The sequence below is a fragment of the Armigeres subalbatus genome, unplaced genomic scaffold (genome assembly GCF_024139115.2).
Source record: "Armigeres subalbatus isolate Guangzhou_Male unplaced genomic scaffold, GZ_Asu_2 Contig597, whole genome shotgun sequence".
NCBI lineage: Eukaryota > Metazoa > Arthropoda > Insecta > Diptera > Culicidae > Armigeres > Armigeres subalbatus.
The window spans coordinates 225,678-247,715 of NW_026943366.1; the positions used below are offsets into that span (position 1 = coordinate 225,678).

The 22,038-nt window shown below is 43.4% G+C and overlaps 1 protein-coding gene across 1 annotated transcript; it reads left to right on the top strand.

Annotated features, from left to right (window-relative positions):
- The first annotated feature begins 226 nt into the window (after positions 1-226).
- On the top strand, positions 227-6,070 carry LOC134204461 (uncharacterized). The gene has a single exon (XM_062679287.1). It carries the CDS (start codon positions 227-229, stop codon positions 6,068-6,070), a length of 5,844 nt encoding a protein of 1,947 aa, XP_062535271.1.
- Positions 6,071-22,038: the final 15,968 nt, after the last annotated feature.

The following is a 22,038-nucleotide window of genomic DNA, read 5'->3' on the forward strand; positions in this document are numbered from 1 at the left end:
ACGTTACGATTAAAAGGCACACTAAACGTGAGTAAGAATATGAGTTTAGGATCGATATCGTTTATTATAAAATTTCCAAATGTTTGCTACAAATTTCAGGAAAAATTTAACATACAAGTCTAATAAAATAAATACAACGTATTTTGGGCGCGTTTGTTTAAATTCTCGGAAACCGAGTCTTGTTGCCGTTAACGGGAACAAATTAAATTTTTCGTTTAGTTCCGGAATGTCAAGCGGAAACGTAGCGGGTGCGGGAATGCGTTCCAATAACAAAAGTGAATCTCCTGGTGAGGGGGCGAGTTGCGGAGTGTGCCGTCGGATCGACTTAGACTGTACTAATGGTCGGATGGTACAATGCGATGAGTGTGATGTGTGGTTCCATTACGATTGTGTGAATGTGAACGACAGTATTCGGGATTATGAATGGAGCTGTAACGGATGCGTGAGGACATCGCTGGATAAGCAACGGCGTGCCTTGAGTGACCAGATGGGACTTCTTGAGCAGCAGCAAAAGCAGTGGCAACAGGAGCAACAAAAACACCTAGAGCAGTCTGAGGAACAGCGTAAGAAGCTTGAGCAGTGGCAGAAACAACAAGAGCTGCAGCAGCGAGAGCAGGAGCAGTTAAATCAGTTGCAGATGGGTAAGTTGCAGTTGCAGCAGCAGAAGTTGCAGTTGGAAGCGGGTACATCTGGACTCAAAGTGGCCCAGCAATCGAACAGTGGTCCGAGGCAGACACATCGGGTTCAGATAGTGGAGAAGGTTGTTCCGGAGGCGCCAGCAGCAGATGGAGCGTGGAATATCGACCCGTTGCGAAAGGCAGTCGCCAATAATGGGGAGACCTCTGGTAAAAGCAACAAAGCATCATCGAAGTCATCAAAGCGTTCTGCAAAACTTCGAGAACTACAAGCGAAGGCTCTGGAAGCAAGGCAGGCGTTGGAGAAAAAACAACTGGAAGAGCGACTAGCGCTGGAGCGTGAAATGTTGGAAGATAGTGACTCTGAGGCGGAAACGGACGTAAGTCTCGAGAAGATCAACGAATGGCTGGAGAAAACGGAGAATGCAGGCAAAGAAGCAGGGAACGCGATGGACGAAACACCCCTACCGGTTTACGACGAGCTTCTGCGAAAAACGGTTGTGCCGTCCGGTTTAGTTCCAATGGTGTCAGCAAATTTTCAACAATCTACCGGATATTCTGCTTCGATTCAGCCTCAGCTTCAGTCATGTGCCGTACAGCAACTTGGCGGGAGTTATGCTCCTGGGGCCAGGTATATGCAGCGTTTGCGACCCGCCGGGAGCATCCCGGCATTTCTGCCGAGCTACCAACCACCAGTTTGTGGATATCCAGCCGTAATATCCAATTCGCCATCGATGCCGGTATACACCGTAGCGTCTCAGCAGCCGATCAGGATGTCAGTGTATCCGACGGCGAATTACCAGCATCAGTTCACCCAGAATCTCCCATTTTCCGGGGCTATGCCTGAGAACGTCGACCAACCACAGATAACGACGTCAACTCCACGACAGAATTTGGCCACATTACGGCAGCAATATCAGCCACCACTGAATAGCAACCCTATGCCGCTGAATAGTGGCCATTTAGCTGCAAGACAGACGGTAAAAGATCTTCCGAAGTTCGGTGGGGATCCTGAGGACTGGCCACGTTTCATTGCAGCATACGAGCGAACTTCTAGAATGTGTGGTTTTAGGAACGATGAGCTGCTCGATCGTCTCGAGAGAAGTCTACATGACAAGGCATTGAACGCCGTTAAAAGCCTTCTTCTACACCCCGACAACGTTCCAGTGATCATGAGCCGATTGAAAACTCTCTTTGGTAATCCAGAATCCATCGTGGAGACTATGGTCCGGAGAATTCGGATGATGCCGCCACCGAAGGCGGAGAAGATGGAAACCATTGTTGACTTCGGCGTCGCAGTTCAGAACCTTTGCGCGACTATACAAGTGTGTCAGTTGGACGAACGATTGTACAACGTGGCATTGCTACAGGAGCTTGAGGATAGCCTGCCATCGGCATTGAAAATGAAGTGGGCATTCCATCGAATGGAGATTGGAGCTGCTACGTTATTGCATTTCAACGATTGGCTGGGGGAGATGGTTGTGGCATTAAGTCAGGTGATTAGACCTGCTGTATGGACCAAACCGCAGAAACCAGAAACCAAGATAGAGAAGAAAGTCCGGAAGGATGAGGTCTACGTCCATGCGCATTCCGTCCATCAGCAGGAAAAAGTCGATCGTAAAAAGTGTCTGGCATGCGGCAATATGTGTGATAGCCTTGAAAAGTGCAGCAGTTTCCTGAAAATGTCGCCGAATGCTCGATGGGCGTTAGTGAACGAGAAGAAACTCTGTCGAAAGTGTTTGAAGAAGCACTTCAAAACATGTGAGATGAAAGTTCCATGCAATCAGGGAGGATGCATCTTTCTACACCACCGGTTGCTGCACGACGACAGCAAACACAACAAGCCGTCACCAAGCGCTCCAGCACAGAACGCGTCTGTAAATGCGCATCACAGCTCGTTGCCAAATGTGCTGCTGAAGTACGTGCGTGTCACGCTGCACGGCAAAGGAAGATCGATTACTACATACGCCTTCCTGGATGCAGGATCGACAACAACACTGGTGGAACACAGTTTGTGGAAGGAACTCAATCTCAACGGCGAGAAGTCTCCGCTGTGCATTTCGTGGACAGGAGGGCAAGGAAGATATGAGCAAGATTCGGTTATATTCTCAGCGGACATTTCCAGTGCTTCAAAATCAGGACAGCGCTTCCACCTTCCGGAGGTGCATACCGTACGTAGCCTAGATCTTCCTGAACAGTCAATGTCAGCGACCGAGCTAGCGAAGCATTTCGAGTATTTAACAGATCTACCAATTGACTCTTATGTTGTAGCAAAACCCCGAATTCTGTTGGGAGTTGACAGCTCCAGATTGGAGTATCCACTCGATTCCAGGGAAGGAAGTGAGAACCAGCCGACGGCTGTACTAACTCGGCTAGGCTGGGTGGTCTACGGTCCGTGCTCCTTTCTGCCAGGACAAAAGGATGCGAAAAACGATGTTTCGTATAGCTACCACATCTGCCAATGCGAAGGACTGCATTCAGCAGTCAAGAGTTATTTCTCCCTCGATAGTCTCGGAGTACAACTCAATGGAACACCGTTGATGTCGAAAGACGACGAACGAGCGATGAAACTGTTACAAGAAAACACGGTTTTGCATAATAAACGATACGAGACCTGTCTGCTATGGCGATACGATGATGTTCGACTACCGTCGAGCAAATCCATGGCCCTGAAAAGGCAAAACTGCTTGAGCAAGCGCATGGCTAGGGAACCAGTGCTGGCCAAGGCTCTTCAGGAAAAAATCTTAGACTACCAAGCGAAAGGATATATTCGCAAACTTTCAGCGCAGGAGGAAGCCACGTACTCTGGACGTTCGTGGTATCTGCCGATCTTTCCCGTGGTGAATCCCAATAAACCGAATAAACTTCGAATCGTCTGGGATGCTGCCGCTAAAGTGGGAAACCTTTCTCTCAATTCGTTTCTGCTAAAGGGACCAGATCAGGTTACACCGCTTCAGCAAGTTCTCCAAAGGTTTCGTGAATACCGCACAGCGGTCTCAGGAGATATCCGTGAAATGTTTCACCAGGTTCGGATCAATCCTACCGATCAGCATTGTCAACGATTCCTGTGGGATGATGGCGTCCTCGGAGGAGGTCCTTCGACTTACGTGATGGAGGTGATGACGTTCGGTGCAAGCTGCTCTCCAAGTAGTGCACAGTACGTCAAGAACCTGAACGCAGCTCGGTTCAAAGACCAGTATCCAGAAGCAGTGGCGGCGATATGCAAAGGAACGTACGTGGACGATATGCTCGACAGTGTCGAATCCGAAGCAGAAGCCGTGAAACTCGTGCGGGATATTTGTTATATACACGCAGAGGGTGGATTCGAGATCCGAGGATGGCTGTCGAACTCCAAAAAGGTTCTTGATTCTATGGGCGAGCAGAGGACCACACAAAAGTATCTGAACATGGATGGAGACTTGGCGACCGAAAAGGTCCTTGGAATGTGGTGGGACACTATCGGTGACACATTTACTTTCAAGATTCCAAAACGGTGCCAACAGAAGCTGTTATCCGGAGAGCAAGTCCCCACGAAGCGGGAAGTTCTACGGGTTTTAATGTCAGTCTACGACCCGCTCGGCTTCCTGGCGCATGTACTAATGTACTTAAAGGTTCTGCTACAAGAAATTTGGCGTTCAAAAATTAATTGGGATGAACAGATAGGCGATCAGCTACTGGAGAAATGGAGAATTTGGCTTAACGTACTGCTTGAAGTTGAGACAGTTTGCATTCCTCGATGCTACCGTAAGATGACCTCATCGTCAATCGTGACTAACGAAGTTCAGCTGCATGTCTTTGTTGATGCCAGCGAGAAAGGTTACGCAGCAGTCGCCTATCTCCGTTTCGAAGAAGACCGTTCTGTGGAGTGTGCATTCGTTATGGCTAAAACCCGAGTCGCACCACTGAAGTACGTCTCAATTCCACGACTGGAACTCCAGGGTGCAGTGATTGGAACCCGTCTTGCGAAGTCTATAGGAGAAACCCATCGTGTACCTGTGCAAAAAAGGTTCTTCTGGACCGATTCAAGGGACGTTCTCTGCTGGATACGTGCGGATCACAGACGATACAGCAAGTTTGTTGCTGCCAGGGTTGGAGAAATTTTAGAAGATACCGAGCTATCAGAGTGGCTGTGGGTTCCAACAAAAACGAACGTAGCCGACGAAGGTACAAAATGGCAGAAAATACCTGATCTCTCGCCATCCAGCAGATGGTTTAGAGGACCGGAATTCATGTGGCAGCAGAAGAGTGCCTGGCCAGTTCAACCGTCCGTTCATGGTGAAACTACCACTGAAATGATAGCTACGATCAACGTCCATACCATTCGTGAACCAATTCTCAATTTCACCAATTATTCTAACTGGCGCAGGCTTCTCCGGATTATCGCATATGTACTCCGATTCATGAGAAACCTGCGAGCAAGATTACAGCAGAGAACACGATTTACCGGAATCCTCCAACAGACAGAGTTGATCGAAGCAGAACGATACATTTACCGTCAAGTTCAGCTGGATGCGTATAGCGAGGAAGTAGCTTTGCTGCGAAAGTCTAAGGAATCTGGAGGTAAGAAGACGGCTACAATTCCCAGAAGTAGTTCTCTTTACAAGCTCTCGCCGTATCTTGATGACCACGGAGTGCTTCGCATGCAAGGACGAGCAGCTGGTTGCCAGTTCGTCGATCACGACGCTGTCCACACCATTATTCTGCCAAGGGAACATCCGATAACCTCGCTAATCATACGGTTCACCCACGAACGCTATCACCACCTCAACCATGAAACGATTGTCAACGAACTACGTCAGATATATCGGATCCCGAAACTACGAAGTTTATGCAACAAAGTACGAAGACTGTGCCAATACTGCAAAAACATTCGAGCTCAACCGCAACCACCCGCAATGGCTGATCTTCCGCTGGCTCGTCTTGCAGCTTATTCTCGTCCATTCTCTTACGCTGGAATCGATTACTTCGGTCCAATTCAAGTCGTTGTGGGTAGGCGGATCGAGAAAAGGTGGGGCGTATTGATAACATGCCTGGTGGTACGTGCCATTCACATTGAAATCGCACACTCCCTCACCACAAGTTCGTGTATCATGGCTCTGCGAAACTTTATGTGCAGGCGAGGAACACCCTTAGAACTGTTTAGTGACAGGGGAACGAACTTCATCGGTGCGAATCGCGAGCTGACTGAAGCGCTACAATCTCTTGATCAAGATCAACTGATGCAGGAGTTGATCACTACGCATACGAAGTGGACCTTTCTACCGCCGAGTAGTCCGCACATGGGTGGTAGTTGGGAGAGACTGGTGCAATCCGTTAAAAAAAATCCTAAAACATATGCAGCTCCCGAGAACACCAACCGACGAAGTCCTTCGAAACAGCCTTCTAGAGGTGGAAAATGTTATAAACTCGCGCCCCCTCACCTACGTTCCCATTGACGATGCCGAGAACGAAGCACTAACACCCAATCATTTATTGTTGGTTTCTTCCGGTGGCTCAAAGCCATTAGTCGCCTACGATGGTAGCCCCGCTACGCTGGTAAACAACTGGAGATCTTCGCAAATCTATGCCAACATCTTCTGGAGACGTTGGTTACGGGAATACTTGCCATCTATCAATCGTCGAACAAAGTGGTACTACCCAACAAAACCGATCGAAATCGGTGACGTTGTTGTCATCGCTGATCCAGACCTTCCTAGGAATTCGTGGCCAAAAGGTCGCGTGGTGAACGTGAGCTGTAAAGATGGACAAGTTCGTAGCGCAACCGTGAGGACACCCACTAACATCTATGTACGCCCAGCAGTAAAGCTTGCGGTCCTGGACGTCGGCGCAACCAAGAGTACGCAAGAATCTGGACCTTGTGTACTGGGGGGGACTGTTACGCAAAATGCATAAAGCGCCTCCGAGCCCATTGTGTTTCCACCGTCAGCACCGCAAGATGCAGATAGTAAGGATTATACGAAAATGAAACAAATCAATACATATAGGTATATCGAGTCTATACTCGGTGCGTATAGCATAGATAAGAAACAAATATGTATGAGTAGCGAAAGAAGAGTTTGTTTACTAAGTTGAAATTGATAAAGCCATAATTATTCTAAAATCCTAAAATCCTAGCTACTTTAAAATCTAGTTAAGCAAGTGAACTTATTTGGATCGCATTGATATTTTGCCATAGACCTGATCACGGGGAAATAGTGCATCTACAAGGTGAATTGAACTTAAAAAGATCTTAAACACTAGTAGTACGAATTTACATAGCCTATTTTATCACAGATATAAATCACAGTTGTTTCGTAATCACAGCTAGTGCTAAACCACGGATTCAGATCTCTGCAGTTAGGAACACCTATCACAAAACAAGGTAATCATTATTATTATAAAGCTGTAAAAATTGGCATGTTCCAATAACGCAAAACTGAACTATACAGATAGAGATCGCAGTAGCTACCGTACGAGACCGCTTACCGGACGTTACGATTAAAAGGCACACTAAACGTGAGTAAGAATATGAGTTTAGGATCGATATCGTTTATTATAAAATTTCCAAATGTTTGCTACAAATTTCAGGAAAAATTTAACATACAAGTCTAATAAAATAAATACAACGTATTTTGGGCGCGTTTGTTTAAATTCTCGGAAACCGAGTCTTGTTGCCGTTAACGGGAACACCTTCATATTCACTCAAATTTAACGATTTGCCATTCTTCCACCACATCCGTAAGATTGTAGTTCAATCCATTAGAAAAAACAAACAACCATGCGTTCACCATCATTTTACTTGAAATTGAGTCATTTTAGACCACTATTCGGGCGTTTTACCCCAGGGCCTATTTTTAAAACACTTTTTAAATGCGTTAGAAAGTCATGAAAACCTTATTGCTTTGAATAGGAGATTATTGTGAAATGTAGCTGGGTTTGTAAATTTTGCACCTATACATTGAAATGGTTGGGTATTTTTGTTTATATGGGCGAAAACATCGAAAAAGCTTAAGGGGCGCATTCTGGACCGTTCTCCCCTATGTCGAATATGACTGACTGTTTTGCCCCAACCCGAAGTGAATAGGCAACAGCGCACTCGCTCTGAAATGAATGCTGTCTTATTGAATCAGCTGACGCTGCTACGGCGCTGTCGTGTTCACCCTGCCCGGACGTATTGAGCCGAAGTGACTGTTTTTCATTCATTCATGTCTGCTATTTCTTTTAATTATGTTTCTATGAAAGCCGGTTTGAAGCGACAAACCATGTCCATTGGAGGATGGTTTATCGCTGAGGATATCACTCTGCAGAATACCGGTGGCATCTGAATTAGCTGCGCTAATGTTGTTGAATGCTATTGCTTTTCTCATCGAAGAATAGAGTACCGCGCAAATTTGTCGAAGTGCCAAAACAAATGCTCACACGTTCAATTGTATAGAAATTTGCGAAAGCACAATCCAAAACATCATTCTTGCACCTTTTGACGTAGCACTTACGTCTTTCTTTACTTTACTGGATGGCATTAGATTTTTGGAAATCGAGAGCGTTACGCTGGAAGGGAAGATTTCGAAGGTTACTAGTGCCTTTATCTTTCAATGGATTTTGAAGATTTATATATCAATCGACTCGGACACTCTCCATGAATTTGTCAATTACATCGAAACTTAATATTATTAACGACAAGCTATTGAAAATTTAAATTCTTGTCAAGGCCAGCAAAAATTTCATTTGTAACCAATTCCGTGCATTCCTAAGCCCTCTGTACACCTCCCGTGAACACGAACAAGAGGTGAGAAAGAGCGATAATTTCACAGTAAACATCGTCGTGGACAATCAAGTCTAGTTGAAAGTGTTGAATTATTGCCCATGAATGCAGGCAGCAAGTAAGTGTGCAGTAGTAAACGAAGAAAATAAAACTCAAAGGTGCAGCCCAATCGGGTTGTACGCAAAGGTGACGTAGGACTACGTAGCTATACGAAATGGAGGGTATTTTTCATCATAATTTGTGTCAATTTATTAGCATTGTGCAAACTGCTCGGAGGTCAACCGAATCAAGAAACTGAAAGTAGCTCCCAGTTGGATGAACCAGCCGTGGAAAAGGAACGACTCATCGGCCGCATCGCCACTGAAGCCATTCGTCTATCTTTCAGTGGATATCATCAGAATCCTGGAATTATGCTCAAAAATGTCCGGACGAATGGAAAAATAAGCAGAATCGGAGGTGGCGCGAAACCAAACACAAATATATTAATTTGCAACGTTCGACTTCCGCCCGCGATAGAAGCGTACATGCATCGTTTTCTATAGCGCTGGTGGCAAAGTAAGCAGGACTTCAAGAATAAATTACAAACAGTCCTTTACAGGACTTAAACTATTTATCCAAGAAGAGGTTTTGACCGCTAGGAAAATTGTTTACCCAGACAAACAGACTGTTCGGCTGTTTAAACGACAATGACGATTTTAGAAAGATTTGTTGTTTTTAATAATGCGCCATTTGAAAAAGCAATGGGTAATGTTTCTAACATAACCGCGAATAGACGTAGGACTTGTATAAACGTAACCTATTTACATTTAACTTTTAACTTTTGGATCTATGGAGTTTGATTATAGGTATTGATATTGGTAACGACAACTTCCATGCTGTGTAGAATTATTAGCAATTTGTTTATTCGAAACTTCTTGAAATAAAACTAATAATTAAATACATAATTAGAATTCCTTTGTTTCTAACTATTAATCCCTTATTTACTCAAGCAAATGTAGGGTATTTATAGATTTCTTATGGATAATAGTATTTGAAGTTAGAAATTTCTATTAATAAAATTTTCAGATTTGGGCAAAATGTGCTATTTTAGGGAACTGTCCTGTTTTCCAAACAAAGAAATACAGCACCAATTTCGTTGTTTCTTTTTGCTAACATGCGTGCTTATGCTGAAAAATTCACAGAAACAAGTCAATGAGCAGTAACCCTACTAAAATAGAGGAGGTACTCTAATACGTCAACGAAAAATTATTTAAAATTCTGAATCCAAACTCCGAGTCTACGTAAAGTTTAATAATATGATTTCTCATAAAATAAAAAACAAATAATAAGATAATGTTCATTTAAATATTCCTCGGTAAATTATTTTTTGAGGACTTTTTAGAAACATTTACATGTAAAACAGCGAAATTTTCTAATCTAAAATGGATATTAACACTACTGCTGATTGTGCATCTTCAATTGCAAATGCCTTCTGCGAATAAATGAAAGTAATTATTTTAATCAAATTTTTAATTTTCATCAGCGTAGTTGATTTGTTTCTAAAGAACAGGGAATCAGAACTGTTATAGTATAACCATGTTTCAATGTACGTGTCGTTTAGTACCAAGCACAACAATAGGGTAACCAACTTGATTTGGACCCCTACACATTTTGGACCCTCCTGGCGACATTTTTCTGATTTCTGAACTAAGAACAATGCCGCTGCTAATTCCCCCATTGGCTTCAGAAAATTACTATTGTTCAGCATCTGTTTCACTGGTTTTCAGTGTGATGAAATTTCGAGGAAATAAGTTCAAGAAGGCGAGCGTAACAATGTGTTACGATTAAAAGTATACATTGCTGAAAATATCAGAACGCACACAATAAGTTTTTGTCGGAACTGTGAATTTAAAACGCAGGAATCTTCTCATTGATGCAAGCCAATCGAAAGATAAGACTTTGCTTTGGCTCAATCAACCAGAGTAAAATAGATTTTGAAGAGACGAAATTGGGGGTGTCCAAAATGTGTATATTTGGGGGTCCAAAATATGTTGCACTGTCCAAAACGAAGAATATTTTCATTTCAGAAAATGGCATATTTCAGTAATTTATCAATAACTGAAGCCCATTTCGAATTTTTATTTCATAAATAAGACTTTCATCTTTGAAATGGTGTCATTTCCGCCCATATCGAACCTGTATTTCAATAGATATAAGCATATATTGGAATGCACTTCCTCTAGGGGTCCAAAATAGGACAGTTACCCTATATGGTCAGTCATATGCCATGACTCGTACCAATCCCGGGATCATATGGATTATGAACCCCATCACTTTTCGTGGATGAGCAGACCAAATCTCTCTAACTTTGTTCTTCTTCATCCACCATCCCTAATTCATCTTCACCCTTCTTCATCGCTGCCTCAGCCATCATCGGCCTCTAGCCGTGAACTCCGAGCGATCGCATCCATCGCAACCGACACCACTGCATCCGACCATCATCAAGTAAATTACGAAAAAATGCGCCTACTTTTTTCATGCATATTCGCTGACCCACCGGCAGTTGTACCGCTGGCGTCTGCATGCTGTGTAGGTAAACACAGCGAACGAACGAACGAAACGAAAAATGCGCGTGCAAAAAGCACGTCAGTACGCGCTGCTGTCAAGAAATGTAATGACTCGCGCACGGCAGACACTGCTTCTTTTATATACAAAGAAAATCTTGCGTTGGACCCGAAGGCTCGTGACATACCGCATTCTGATGTCCGTGTTAGGAATGCACGGGATTGGTTACATATGAAATTTTTGCTGGCTTTGACAAGAATTGAAATTTTCAATAGCTTATCGTTAAAAATCTTAAGTTTCAATGAAATAGGCAAATTGCTGGAGAGTGTCCGAGTCGATTAATATATAAATCTTCAAAATCCATCGAAAGATAAAGGCGCTAGCAGCGTTAGAAATCTTCCCTTCCAGCGTAACGCACTCGATTTCCAAAAATCTAAATGACACCCAGTATAGTAAAGAAAGACGTAAGTCCTACGTCAAAAATGAAACATATTGTCGCATATATGTATATGAATTATTTGAGTGGGTAATCTAAGGAACAATGTTGATCAAGTTGTTTAATTCTAATCATCTTTTCGTTTAAATGTTCGGGAATTTTGTTATGAAAAGTCAGTAGGTGCATATACTTAATAATTTCTGAATGGTAAATTTTCAACTGTGCTACCAATTGTAGACATTTTGCACCGTTCAAATTTGAATTAACAAGTTCCGGTGGTCAATTGACCTGAATCCAAATATATGTTTTATCTTTCGACTGGTATGCATCAAAGGAAAGAACAACACATTTTGTTAAATTATTATCTATATAATTCTGTACATACAAAATTGCTAGATGCGTCCATGTACAAGAATGATGGCCTATATTTTTAATGGTTTTCTTCGAAATGAATAAATATTATTTCATATATTCGTTGAATGAAATAATATTTGATAAATAAATTTATAATGCAATTGAAAAATCATAAGGGTTGTGTACAAGACACGACCGCCCGACGTAAACAACGTAAAACAGTTTGGTGAAATGAAGAATCTAGTGCCTGTGCAAGAATAGGGGAAGGTGGGTAGACTTGATCACCGGGGAGACTTGATCACCCCCTGTTTTATCGAGGACTAAAGTAGTTTTGTTCTAGCGTGTTTTGACGTAAACTACGTCTAAGGGGAAGCCTCGGATACAGGGTGCAAAATGAAAATTTCCAAATTGGGGACCGCCACGAAATCATATAAGATTTCAAACGGTAATAGCGTCTTTATCTTTCGATGGATTTTCGACATTTGCTTATCAATAGATTCGGAAACTCTCCAGCAATTTGCCAATTCTATTGATACTGTTGATTATCAACGTTAAACTATTGAAAATGTTATTTCTTTCCAAACCGGGGGAAAAATTCAATTCCGTTCATAAATCCCCAACACGGACATCAGATTGCAGTAACGTATGGGCCTTTTGATCCACTGCTTCGTTTTCCCTGTGTATAAAAAGCGCCGCGTTTCGCGTGCGCGTGTCATTTTCATTATGCATGTCACGGAGAACGGACGATTTCGTTCGCACGGGAGCGCTCGTTGATTGAGATTTATGAGTGATGATGCGGATGAAATTTTTCATCAAGTTGTGGTGGCGGTCCTGGCAACAGCAATACAACTTTACATCCGTGTTTCCAACAGCATCGTTGAATCTGGCAATCAACGTCGTGCTGTTGATGAGGCACATAAGTGGAAATGAATCGGTTCTTTTCAGGACCACCATTATGTTTGGAAGGAAGGTTAAGTAGAAATAATTTTTTGACGTAAACTAAGTCTAAGGGGAAGACTCAGATACAGGATGTAAAACGGAAATTTCCAAATTCGAGACCGTCGCGAAATTAGGATAGATTTCAAACGCTAATAGCGTCTTTTTCTTTCGATGGATTTTTAATCACTTACTCTGCAGAAGTCGAATGATGGATTGAATCTTATGAATTTTTGCGTTACTGCTGCCGATTTATTGCAACAATCTCATGAATTTACTCTCAGTCAAACCGAATTCCTCCAATGAAAAATTTAATGCCCTGAAAAGGACAGAACCATCCGATAGTCAGAATATCACAAGAGTATTTCACTCAAATGCAGATGCTGGCTCTATGGTTCTACCGCTACACCGCAACAGATTGCCATCGTTGGATTCTCTGTCGCAACGATCCTGTTACGAGCGCTACCTACGCTATCGGTAGGAACGAAGAGCGTGCGTCGGAAGGAGAGGCTGCAAAAATGTATTTGCATGGATGGAAATTAAACCTGAAACAAGTAGCAGTCTATCAACTAAAATAATAATCTTGAGGGGAAATTTCACTGGTATTGATGCTATCCATGCGAATAAATTTTTGTTGCGTCCTTGACGCACGGTCGTAATTCCGCCACCGACGGAAACTATCAGCCATCACCAAGCGATTAATATGAACTTTGATCAAAATTCTTTCTCGCCTCAAGTTATGGCTAAAGAGCTGCTTTCACTGATGACACTTCAGACGCAACCGTAGCAGAGATAAACACCACCATAGCCGCCATCGTAGAGACACGCAAGAAAATTCCATCTCAGTGCTGTTGATGCTGACGACGACGACCGCGCGGCCCACACCATCGCCGGGAATAAAATTTCCGGTAGGAGCTCCGCCGGCAAATGCTGGGTAAAGCGTACCATTGGTACTTCGCGTACCTGAAGGAATAAAATAGACCCCATCTCGCGGTCCTTAGCCTCTTACCCAGCAACTCCTATCCCTACCTCCCCGCGGTGCTGGCCGGGATACGAGCAACCTTAGGGAAGATCGGGTAACCAACCCCGGTGGGAACTATGGTCGTATGCTGACAGGAAGTGGGGGGGGCTTTGCTCCTCTCGGAGGTGCAAATCTTACTGAGGGTTTGTTCTCCATGTTAGGAGCGGCTCACAACAGCGTTTGTTCCCCATGTTAGGGGCGGCTGATCATCGTCCGAGTGCCAGCGAGGGACTCTAAGTAAAACTGTGCACCATGGTACACCGGAAAGAAGGAGGAATTGTCCTCCGGAAATTTAGGCAGTTTGGTGTCAGGCCCTGCAAGCCAGCCAAAAAAAATAATACGCATCGAACAATCAACAAAAGACAGGAGCGGGGCCATCACCATCGGCGAAGACCACTGAGACGAAAAAGGGACTAGCGATTGGAAACTCGGTTCGTGGAACTGCAAATCTCTCAACTTCATCGGGAGCACACGCATACTCGCCGATGTGCTCAAGGACCGTGGATTCGGCATCGTAGCGCTGCAGGAGGTTTGTTGGAAGGGATCAATGGTGCGAACGTTTAGAGGTAATCATACCATCTACCAGAGCTGCGGCAACACACACGAGCTGGGAACAGCTTTCATAGTGATGGGCGATATGCAAAGGCGCGTGATCGGGTGGTGGCCGATCAATGAAAGAATGTGCAGGTTAAGGATCAAAGGCCGGTTCTTCAACTTCAGCATAATCAACGTCCATAGCCCACACTCCGGAAGCACTGATGATGATAAGGACGCATTCTACGCGCAGCTGGAACGTGAGTACGACAGCTGCCCAAGCCACGACGTCAAAATCATCATAGGAGATTTGAACGCTCAGGTTGGCCAAGAGGAGGAGTTTAGACCGACTATTGGAAAGTTCAGCGCTCACCGGCTGACGAACGAAAACGGCCTACGACTAATTGGTTTCGCCGCCTCCAAGAATATGGCCATTCGCAGCACCTACTTCCAACATAGCCTCCCGTATCGGTACACCTGGAGATCGCCACTGCAGACAGAATCACAAATCGACCACGTTCTGATTGATGGACGGCACTTCTCCGACATTATCGACGTCAGGACATATCGTGGCGCTAACATCGACTCTGACCACTATCTGGTGATGGTAAAACTGCGCCCAAAACTATCCGTCATCAACAATGTTCGGTACCGACGACCGCCGCGGTACGACCTAGAGCGACTGAAGCAACCTGATGTCGCCACTGCATACGCGCAGCATCTCGAGGCAGCGTTGCCGGAAGAGGGTGAGCTCGATGGGGCCCCTCTTGAGGACTGCTGGAGTACAGTTAAAGCAGCCATTAACGACGCAGCGGAGAACAACGTCGGGTATATGGGTCGAAGTCGACGGAACGATTGGTTCGACGAAGAGTGCAGACAGATTCTGGAGGAGAAGGACGCAGCGCGGGCGGTCGCGCTGCAGCAAGGTACCCGGCAGATCGTGGAACGTTATAGACGGAAGCGGAGACAGCAGACCCGCCTTTTTCAGGAGAAGAAACGCCGCCTGGAAGAAGCGGAGTGCGAGGAGATGGAACAGCTGTGCCGTTCTCAAGATACACGCAAGTTCTATCAGAAGCTCAAAGCATCCCGCAAAGGCTTCGTGCCGCGAGCCGAAATGTGCCGTGATAAGGATGGGAGCATCTTGACGGACGAACGTGTGGTGATCGAAAGGTGGAAGCAGCACTACGAGGAACATCTGAATGGCGCTGAGAGTACAGGCAGTGAAAGTCAAGGCAGCGGAGGAGATGACTACGTCAGTTCAGCGGACGATGGAAGCCAACCAGCCCCCACCTTGAGGGAAGTTAAGGATGCCATTCAACAGCTAAAGACCAATAAAGCAGCTGGTAAGGATGGTATCGGAGCTGAGCTCATCAAGATGGGCCCGGAAAAGCTGGCCACTTGCCTGCACAAACTGATAGTCAGAATCTGGGAAACCGAACAGCTACCGAAGGAGTGGAAGGAAGGGTTATATGCCCCATCTACAAGAAAGGCGATAAACTGGAGTGTGAGAACTTTCGAGCGATCACCATCCTTAATGCCGCCTACAAAGTGATATCCCAGATCATCTTCCGTCGTCTGTCACCATTAGTGAACGAGTTCGTGGGAAGTTATCAAGCCGGCTTCGTTGACGGCCGCTCGACAACGGACCAGATCTTTACTGTACGGCAAATCCTTCAAAATGCCGTGAATACCAGGTCCCAACGCACCATCTGTTCGTTGATTTCAAGGCGGCATACGACAGTATAGACCGCGTAGAGCTATGGAAAATTATGGACGAGAACAGCTTCCCTGGGAAGCTTACCAGACTGATCAAAGCAACGGTGGATGGTGTGCAAAACTGTGTGAAGATTTCGGGCGAACACTCCAGTTCGTTCGAATCGCGCCGGGGACTAAGACAAGGTGATGGACTTTCGTGCCTGTTGTTCAACATTGTGCTAGAAGGTGTCATGCGGAGAGCCGGGTGTAACAGCCGGGGTACGATTTTCAACAGATCCAGTCAATTTATTTGCTTCGCGGATGACATGGACATTGTCGGCCGAACATTTGCAAAGGTGGCAGAACTGTACACCCGCCTGAAACGTGAAGCAACACTGGACTGGTGGTGAATGCGTCAAAGACAAAATACATGCTTGTGGGCGGAACCGAGCGCGACAGGGCCCGCCTGGGAAGCAGTGTTACGATAGACGGGGATACCTTCGAGGTGGTCGAGGAATTCGTCTACCTCGGATCCTTGCTAACGGCTGACAACAACGTTAGTCGTGAAATACGAAGGCGCATCATCTGTGGAAGTCGGGCCTACTACGGGCTCCAGAAGAAACTGCGGTCGAAAAAGATTCGCCACCGCACCAAATGTGTCATGTACAAGACGCTAATAAGACCGGTTGTCCTCTACGGACATGAAACATGGACAATGCTCGAGGAGGACTTGCAAGCACTCGGAGTATTCGAGAGACGGGTGCTTAGGACCATCTTTGGCGGTGTGCAAGAAGACGGTGTGTGGCGGCGAAGAATGAACCATGAGCTCGCCCAACTCTACGGCGAACCCAGTATCCAGAAGATAGCTAAAGCCGGAAGGGTACGATGGGCAGGACATGTTGCAAGAATGCCGGACAGCAACCCTGCAAAGATGGTGTTCGCTTCCGATCCGGCAGGTACGAGACGGCGTGGAGCGCAGCGAGCGAGATGGGCAGACCAGGTGCAGAACGACTTGGCGAGCGTGGGGCGTATCCGAGGATGGAGAGATGCGGCCTCGAACCGTGCATTGTGGCGTCAAATTGTTGATTCAGTGTTATCTGTTTAGATGTTAACTAAATAAATGAAAATGAGGAGCTCCGCCGATGCCGAAGGTGGTACTACGGTCTGCTCTCCGCGACATCTCGAACGAAATGGCTCGCGCGCGCGTCGGAGCTCCTTTCTTGTAATTAATAAAGTTGGACCTGTAGCCACGCCCCTTTGGTGAGTGTTTGACGGTTACACAATATTTGCAGTCATACCGGACAACAAAGACGAGGGACTAATGAGCCATCTTTATTGGTTATAAGAAAAATGCTCTCCCCGCGCGCGTGGCGCAATCAGCCTCATTCCAGTTCAAGACAGCAGCACGTACAGACGTGTTTCTTGCTCGCGCATTTTTGACGTAAACTACGTCTAAGGGAAAGACTCAGATACAGGGTGTAAAACCGAAATTTCCAAATTCGAAACCGTCACGAAATTAGGATAGAATTCAAACGCTAATAGCGACTTTATCTTTCGATGGATTTTCGAGATTTGCTTATCAATAGATTCAGAAACTCTCCAGCAATTTGCCTATTCTATTAATACTATAGATTATCAACGTTAAACTATTGAAAATGTTATTTCTTTCCAAACCGGGTGAAAAATTCAATTCCGTTCATAAATCCCCTGCTTTTCAATCTGTTCACCTCCGACATGCCAGAACCTCCAGAAGGCGGCATTCTGTCTCTGTTCGCAGATGACACATCCATCGTCTACAACGGTAGAGTGATCAGAGCGCTAGTGGCAAAACTCCAACGAGGCCTGGATGCCCTGACAGAGTACCTCACCAGCTGGAAGATCTGTATCAACGCGGCGAAGACCCAGGTCATCATTTTCCCCCACTCCAAATCCCCTAAACTTGTTCCGCCTGGGGACTGTAAAATCATCCTCAATGGCACGACTGTGGAATGGGCCAATGAGGCCGGCTACCTTGGCTTGACCCTCGACAGCAAGCTTATTTTCAGGCAACAGGTTGACAAAACGGTGACAAAGTGTAACGTCTTGTTGAAACTACTGTACCCTTTGATCAACCGCCGGTCGTCATTGTCCCTGAAAAATAAGCTTGCTGTCTACAAGCAAATCATCCTCCCTGTGATCGAATATGGCATGCCGGTCTGGGAGAGCTGCGCTAAAACCCACCACCTCAAACTTCAACGGGTCCAAAACAAATTCCTGAGGATGATCCTCAACACCCTCCCAGGACAAGAACATCCGAGGTCCACCGTCTGGCCGGAATAAAAACCTTACATGAACGCTTTGGTGAGTGTAAAGAAAAGTTTAGGGTCCGTTGCTTGCATTCGGATCAGGCACCAATTAGGGCGCTAGTTCCAATCTAGGTTATCAAATTTTTTATTGTAAATATTAGTGTACATAGTAGTTAGGTTATCAAATTTTAAAAAACACACCAGCGCCTCCTAAAGGCCGTCATGATACATTATATTTTAAAAATTAAGTAATAGCATAATAATAATAATAATAACAATAATTGAAATTGAAGTTGGAGGGCCAAGCCGGCCGATCACTGTACATGTATAAAAATGATTGTAGAACAAAACATGTTTTAAATAAAGAAGAATTTTACTACTACTACTACGCGGGTCCAAAACAAATTCCTGAGGATGATCCTCAACACCCCTCCCAGGACAAGAACATCCGAGGTCCACCGTCTGGCCGGAATAAAAACCTTACATGAACGCCTTGGTGAGTGTAAAGAAAAGTTTAGGGTCCGTTGCTTGCATTCGGATCAGGCTCCAATTAGGGCGCTGGTTCCAATCTAGGTTATCAAATTTCTTATTGTAAATATTAGTGTACATAGTAGTTAGGTTATCAAATTTAAAAAAAAACACACCAGCGCCTCCTAAAGGCCGTCATGATATATCATATTAACACTTAAATAACAATGTAAACATAAAAATTTAAAATTGAAGTTGGAGGGCCAAGCCGGCCGAGCACTGTACATGTAAAAAATAATTGTAGAACAGAAAATGAAACAATAAAGAAGAATTTTACTACTACGCGCGCGTGGCATTTCATTAGAAATGTAGCGGGCGGCGGTCCCAGCATCGGCGGAGTTGCTGAACGAATCAATCGGTTCTTCTCAGGGCCACCATCCTATGCAAAGGAAGAGGTGAGGCGAATATTGTTCAAAGAGCAAATTAACCACTTGGCGACGCCATAATGTTGCCGTCCGTAGCAGAATTACGAGTGCGCCCCGGGAGGAGATGCTACAAATATGAATTCGTATGGATGGCATCAGTGGCAGCCAGGTGAAATTTTCTCAAGATCTTATTTGATTTTGTTGCAGCTTGTGATTGGGAAGGCGGATTATTAACAATCAATCGAAAGATGGAGATGGAGACAGTTCAATCGAGATGATGCCGTCAGTAGCGAAATCACGAGTGCGTTTTGACGCGTGGTCTTTGCAAAAACATGTTAGCGTCTTCAGTAATTTGACGGTAGTTATCCTCATTACTAAAGTTTTAATGGTTAAATACAGTAAAAAGTGCAATTAAACCTGATAAATTGAAATTTAGTAATACCTCAGCTCATTTACAATATTTTTCGAAAAGTTCGAAAAAGAACAATGAATTGAATTTAAACAAACAAAACTAAACTACTCATATTATACAAAACTCGAGAATTCAATAAATTTGTTTTAATTACTTAAATATATTACTTCCTTTTAAAATGTAAATTTCATAAGAAATCCAAAGAGTAATTTTGTAATACTCATGGATAATGGCACTAGATTCTTCATTTCACCAAACTGTTTCACGTAGTTTACGTCGGGCGGTCGTGTCTTGTACACAACCCTTATGATTTTTTTTCCTGCTGAGTTCGAATCCATACAGTTTCGCGTAGTGATGTTTTTAATTTTAATCAAAATGAATATTATGTACCATAATAAGTGAAATAATGTCTGGAATGGTGAGTCAAGATAATTATTTATTATTAGCAATTCGAACCAAGTTTTAGGGTGGATAAAAGATAATATAGTTTCAATAAATAGCAGCAAATTTCGTCGGTTGGCAAATTCTGATGCGTGTTCAATATTAAACAGTAATTATAGAAAATCTAAAATTAACATTACTTACTACGATAGCTTTTCAATTGATGGTCTAAAATTGGATAAATACCAAATATATATGTGCGATTTACGTCAACAGTTACTACTTCTTTCCATTATGCTAACAAATAGGAAATCAAATTTCATCGAAGTTTTTTGGTATACACGATTTTGGTAACGATTTATAAATTAATAGTTTAAATAAGATTATTGAATAGATCACGCAAACCTTTTACAATATTTGTTTCAGTGAGGTCAAGGAAGTAAATTAGGTATTTAAAATTTATAAAAGTTTATATTACTTTTGATAATACGGTAATAAAATTAGATAGCACAGACTGCCTGTGGAGCATATAGCACTATGAGCTTAGATATTGAGTTTTCATGTGGTAGCAGGTAAGTTAGTGTGATGCAATTATCTACTGAAATTTTTAAGCAATTCCTTATGAGTACCTAGTTGCATAATATTAATGCAAATAAATAATTTATTTGAGAAACTGCATAAGCTTAATATTTTACAAGATCAGGAATTAACACATGATGGATAGGTAGTTGTTGATCTGATGCAGCTTTTCTTTTCATAATCGCGCAAACGATTTTTGCTTTGCTGAATGCTGTTTTCAGTGAAGGATAATGAAGAATTAAAACTTAATGAATGGCTGCTGATCTGATGAAGCATTTGTTAATCAAGCCAACGATTTTTCTTGCTCATTGATTTTTGAGCAATTTTGAAGAACGCTGTTTTTAGTGAAGTTTAATGAAGAACTAAGACATGACGAGTGGTTGCTGATCTGATGAAGCATTTGATAATCGCGCCAACGATTTATTTTTGCTCATTGATTTTTTGAATAATTTTGAAGAAGTAAAAATTAATGGAAAATTAAGACTTGATTTGCGCCAAGTTTTTTTTTCCCGCTGGTTAGGATTTCTTTAGCAATTTGGAAGAACGATTAGTGAAGATTAATGAAGAACTAAGGCATGACGAGTGTTTATCATGCCTACGATATTTTCTTGCTCATTGATTTTTGAGTAATTTTGAAGAATGCTGTTTTCAATGAAGGTTAATGAAGAATTAAAACTTGATGAATGGTTGTTGATCTGATGAAGCATTTGTTACTCAAGCTAACGATTTTTTCTTGCTCATTGATTTTTGAGTAATTTTGAAGAACGCTGTTTTTAGTGTAGATTAATGAAGAACTAAGACAAGACGAGTGGTTCTGGTTGCTGATCTGATGAAGCATTTGATAATCGCGCCAACGATTTTTTTGCTCATTGATTTTTTGAATAATTTTGAAGAACGCTGTTTTCAGTGAAAATTAATGAAGAATTAAGACTTGATTTGCGCCAAGGTTTTTTTTTTTTCTCGCTGGTTAGGACTTCTTTAGCAATTTGGAAGAACGATTAGTGAAGATGAAGAACTAAGACATGACGAGTGTTTATCATGCCTACAATATTTTCTTGCTCATTGTTTTTTGAGTAATTTAAAAGAATGCTGTTTTCAGTGAAGGTTAATGAAGAATTAAAACTTGATGAATGGTTGTTGATCTGATGAAGCATTTGTTATTCAAGCTAACGATTTTTTCTTGTTCATTGATTTTTGAGTAATTTTGAAGAACGCTGTTTTTAGTGAAGATTAATGAAGAACTAAGACATGACGAGTGGTTGTTGATCTGATGAAGCATTTGATAATCGCGCCAACGATTTTTGTGCTCATTGATTTTTTGAATAATTTTGAATAATAACGCTGTTTTCAGTGAAAATGAAGAATTAAGACTTGATTTGCGCCAAGGTTTTTTTTTCTCGCTGGTTAGGACTTCTTTAGCAATTTGGAAGAACAAAAGATATTTTAGTTACTAGATAAAGATTGTCGCTGTCGTCGCTGTCCGGAACATCTTTTGCTGGCGAGGATAGGGGAGCTAAATGTCAAAGAAACATGTACCACACATGTTTCGGACAGCAGAACAAAGGGAACCGAAGCGACAATCTTTATCTAGT

What these genes read in the sequence shown, in the direction of transcription:
- LOC134204461 (XM_062679287.1), top strand. Translation starts at nt 227, where the DNA reads ATGTCAAGCGGAAACGTAGCGGGTGCGGGAATGCGTTCCAATAACAAA.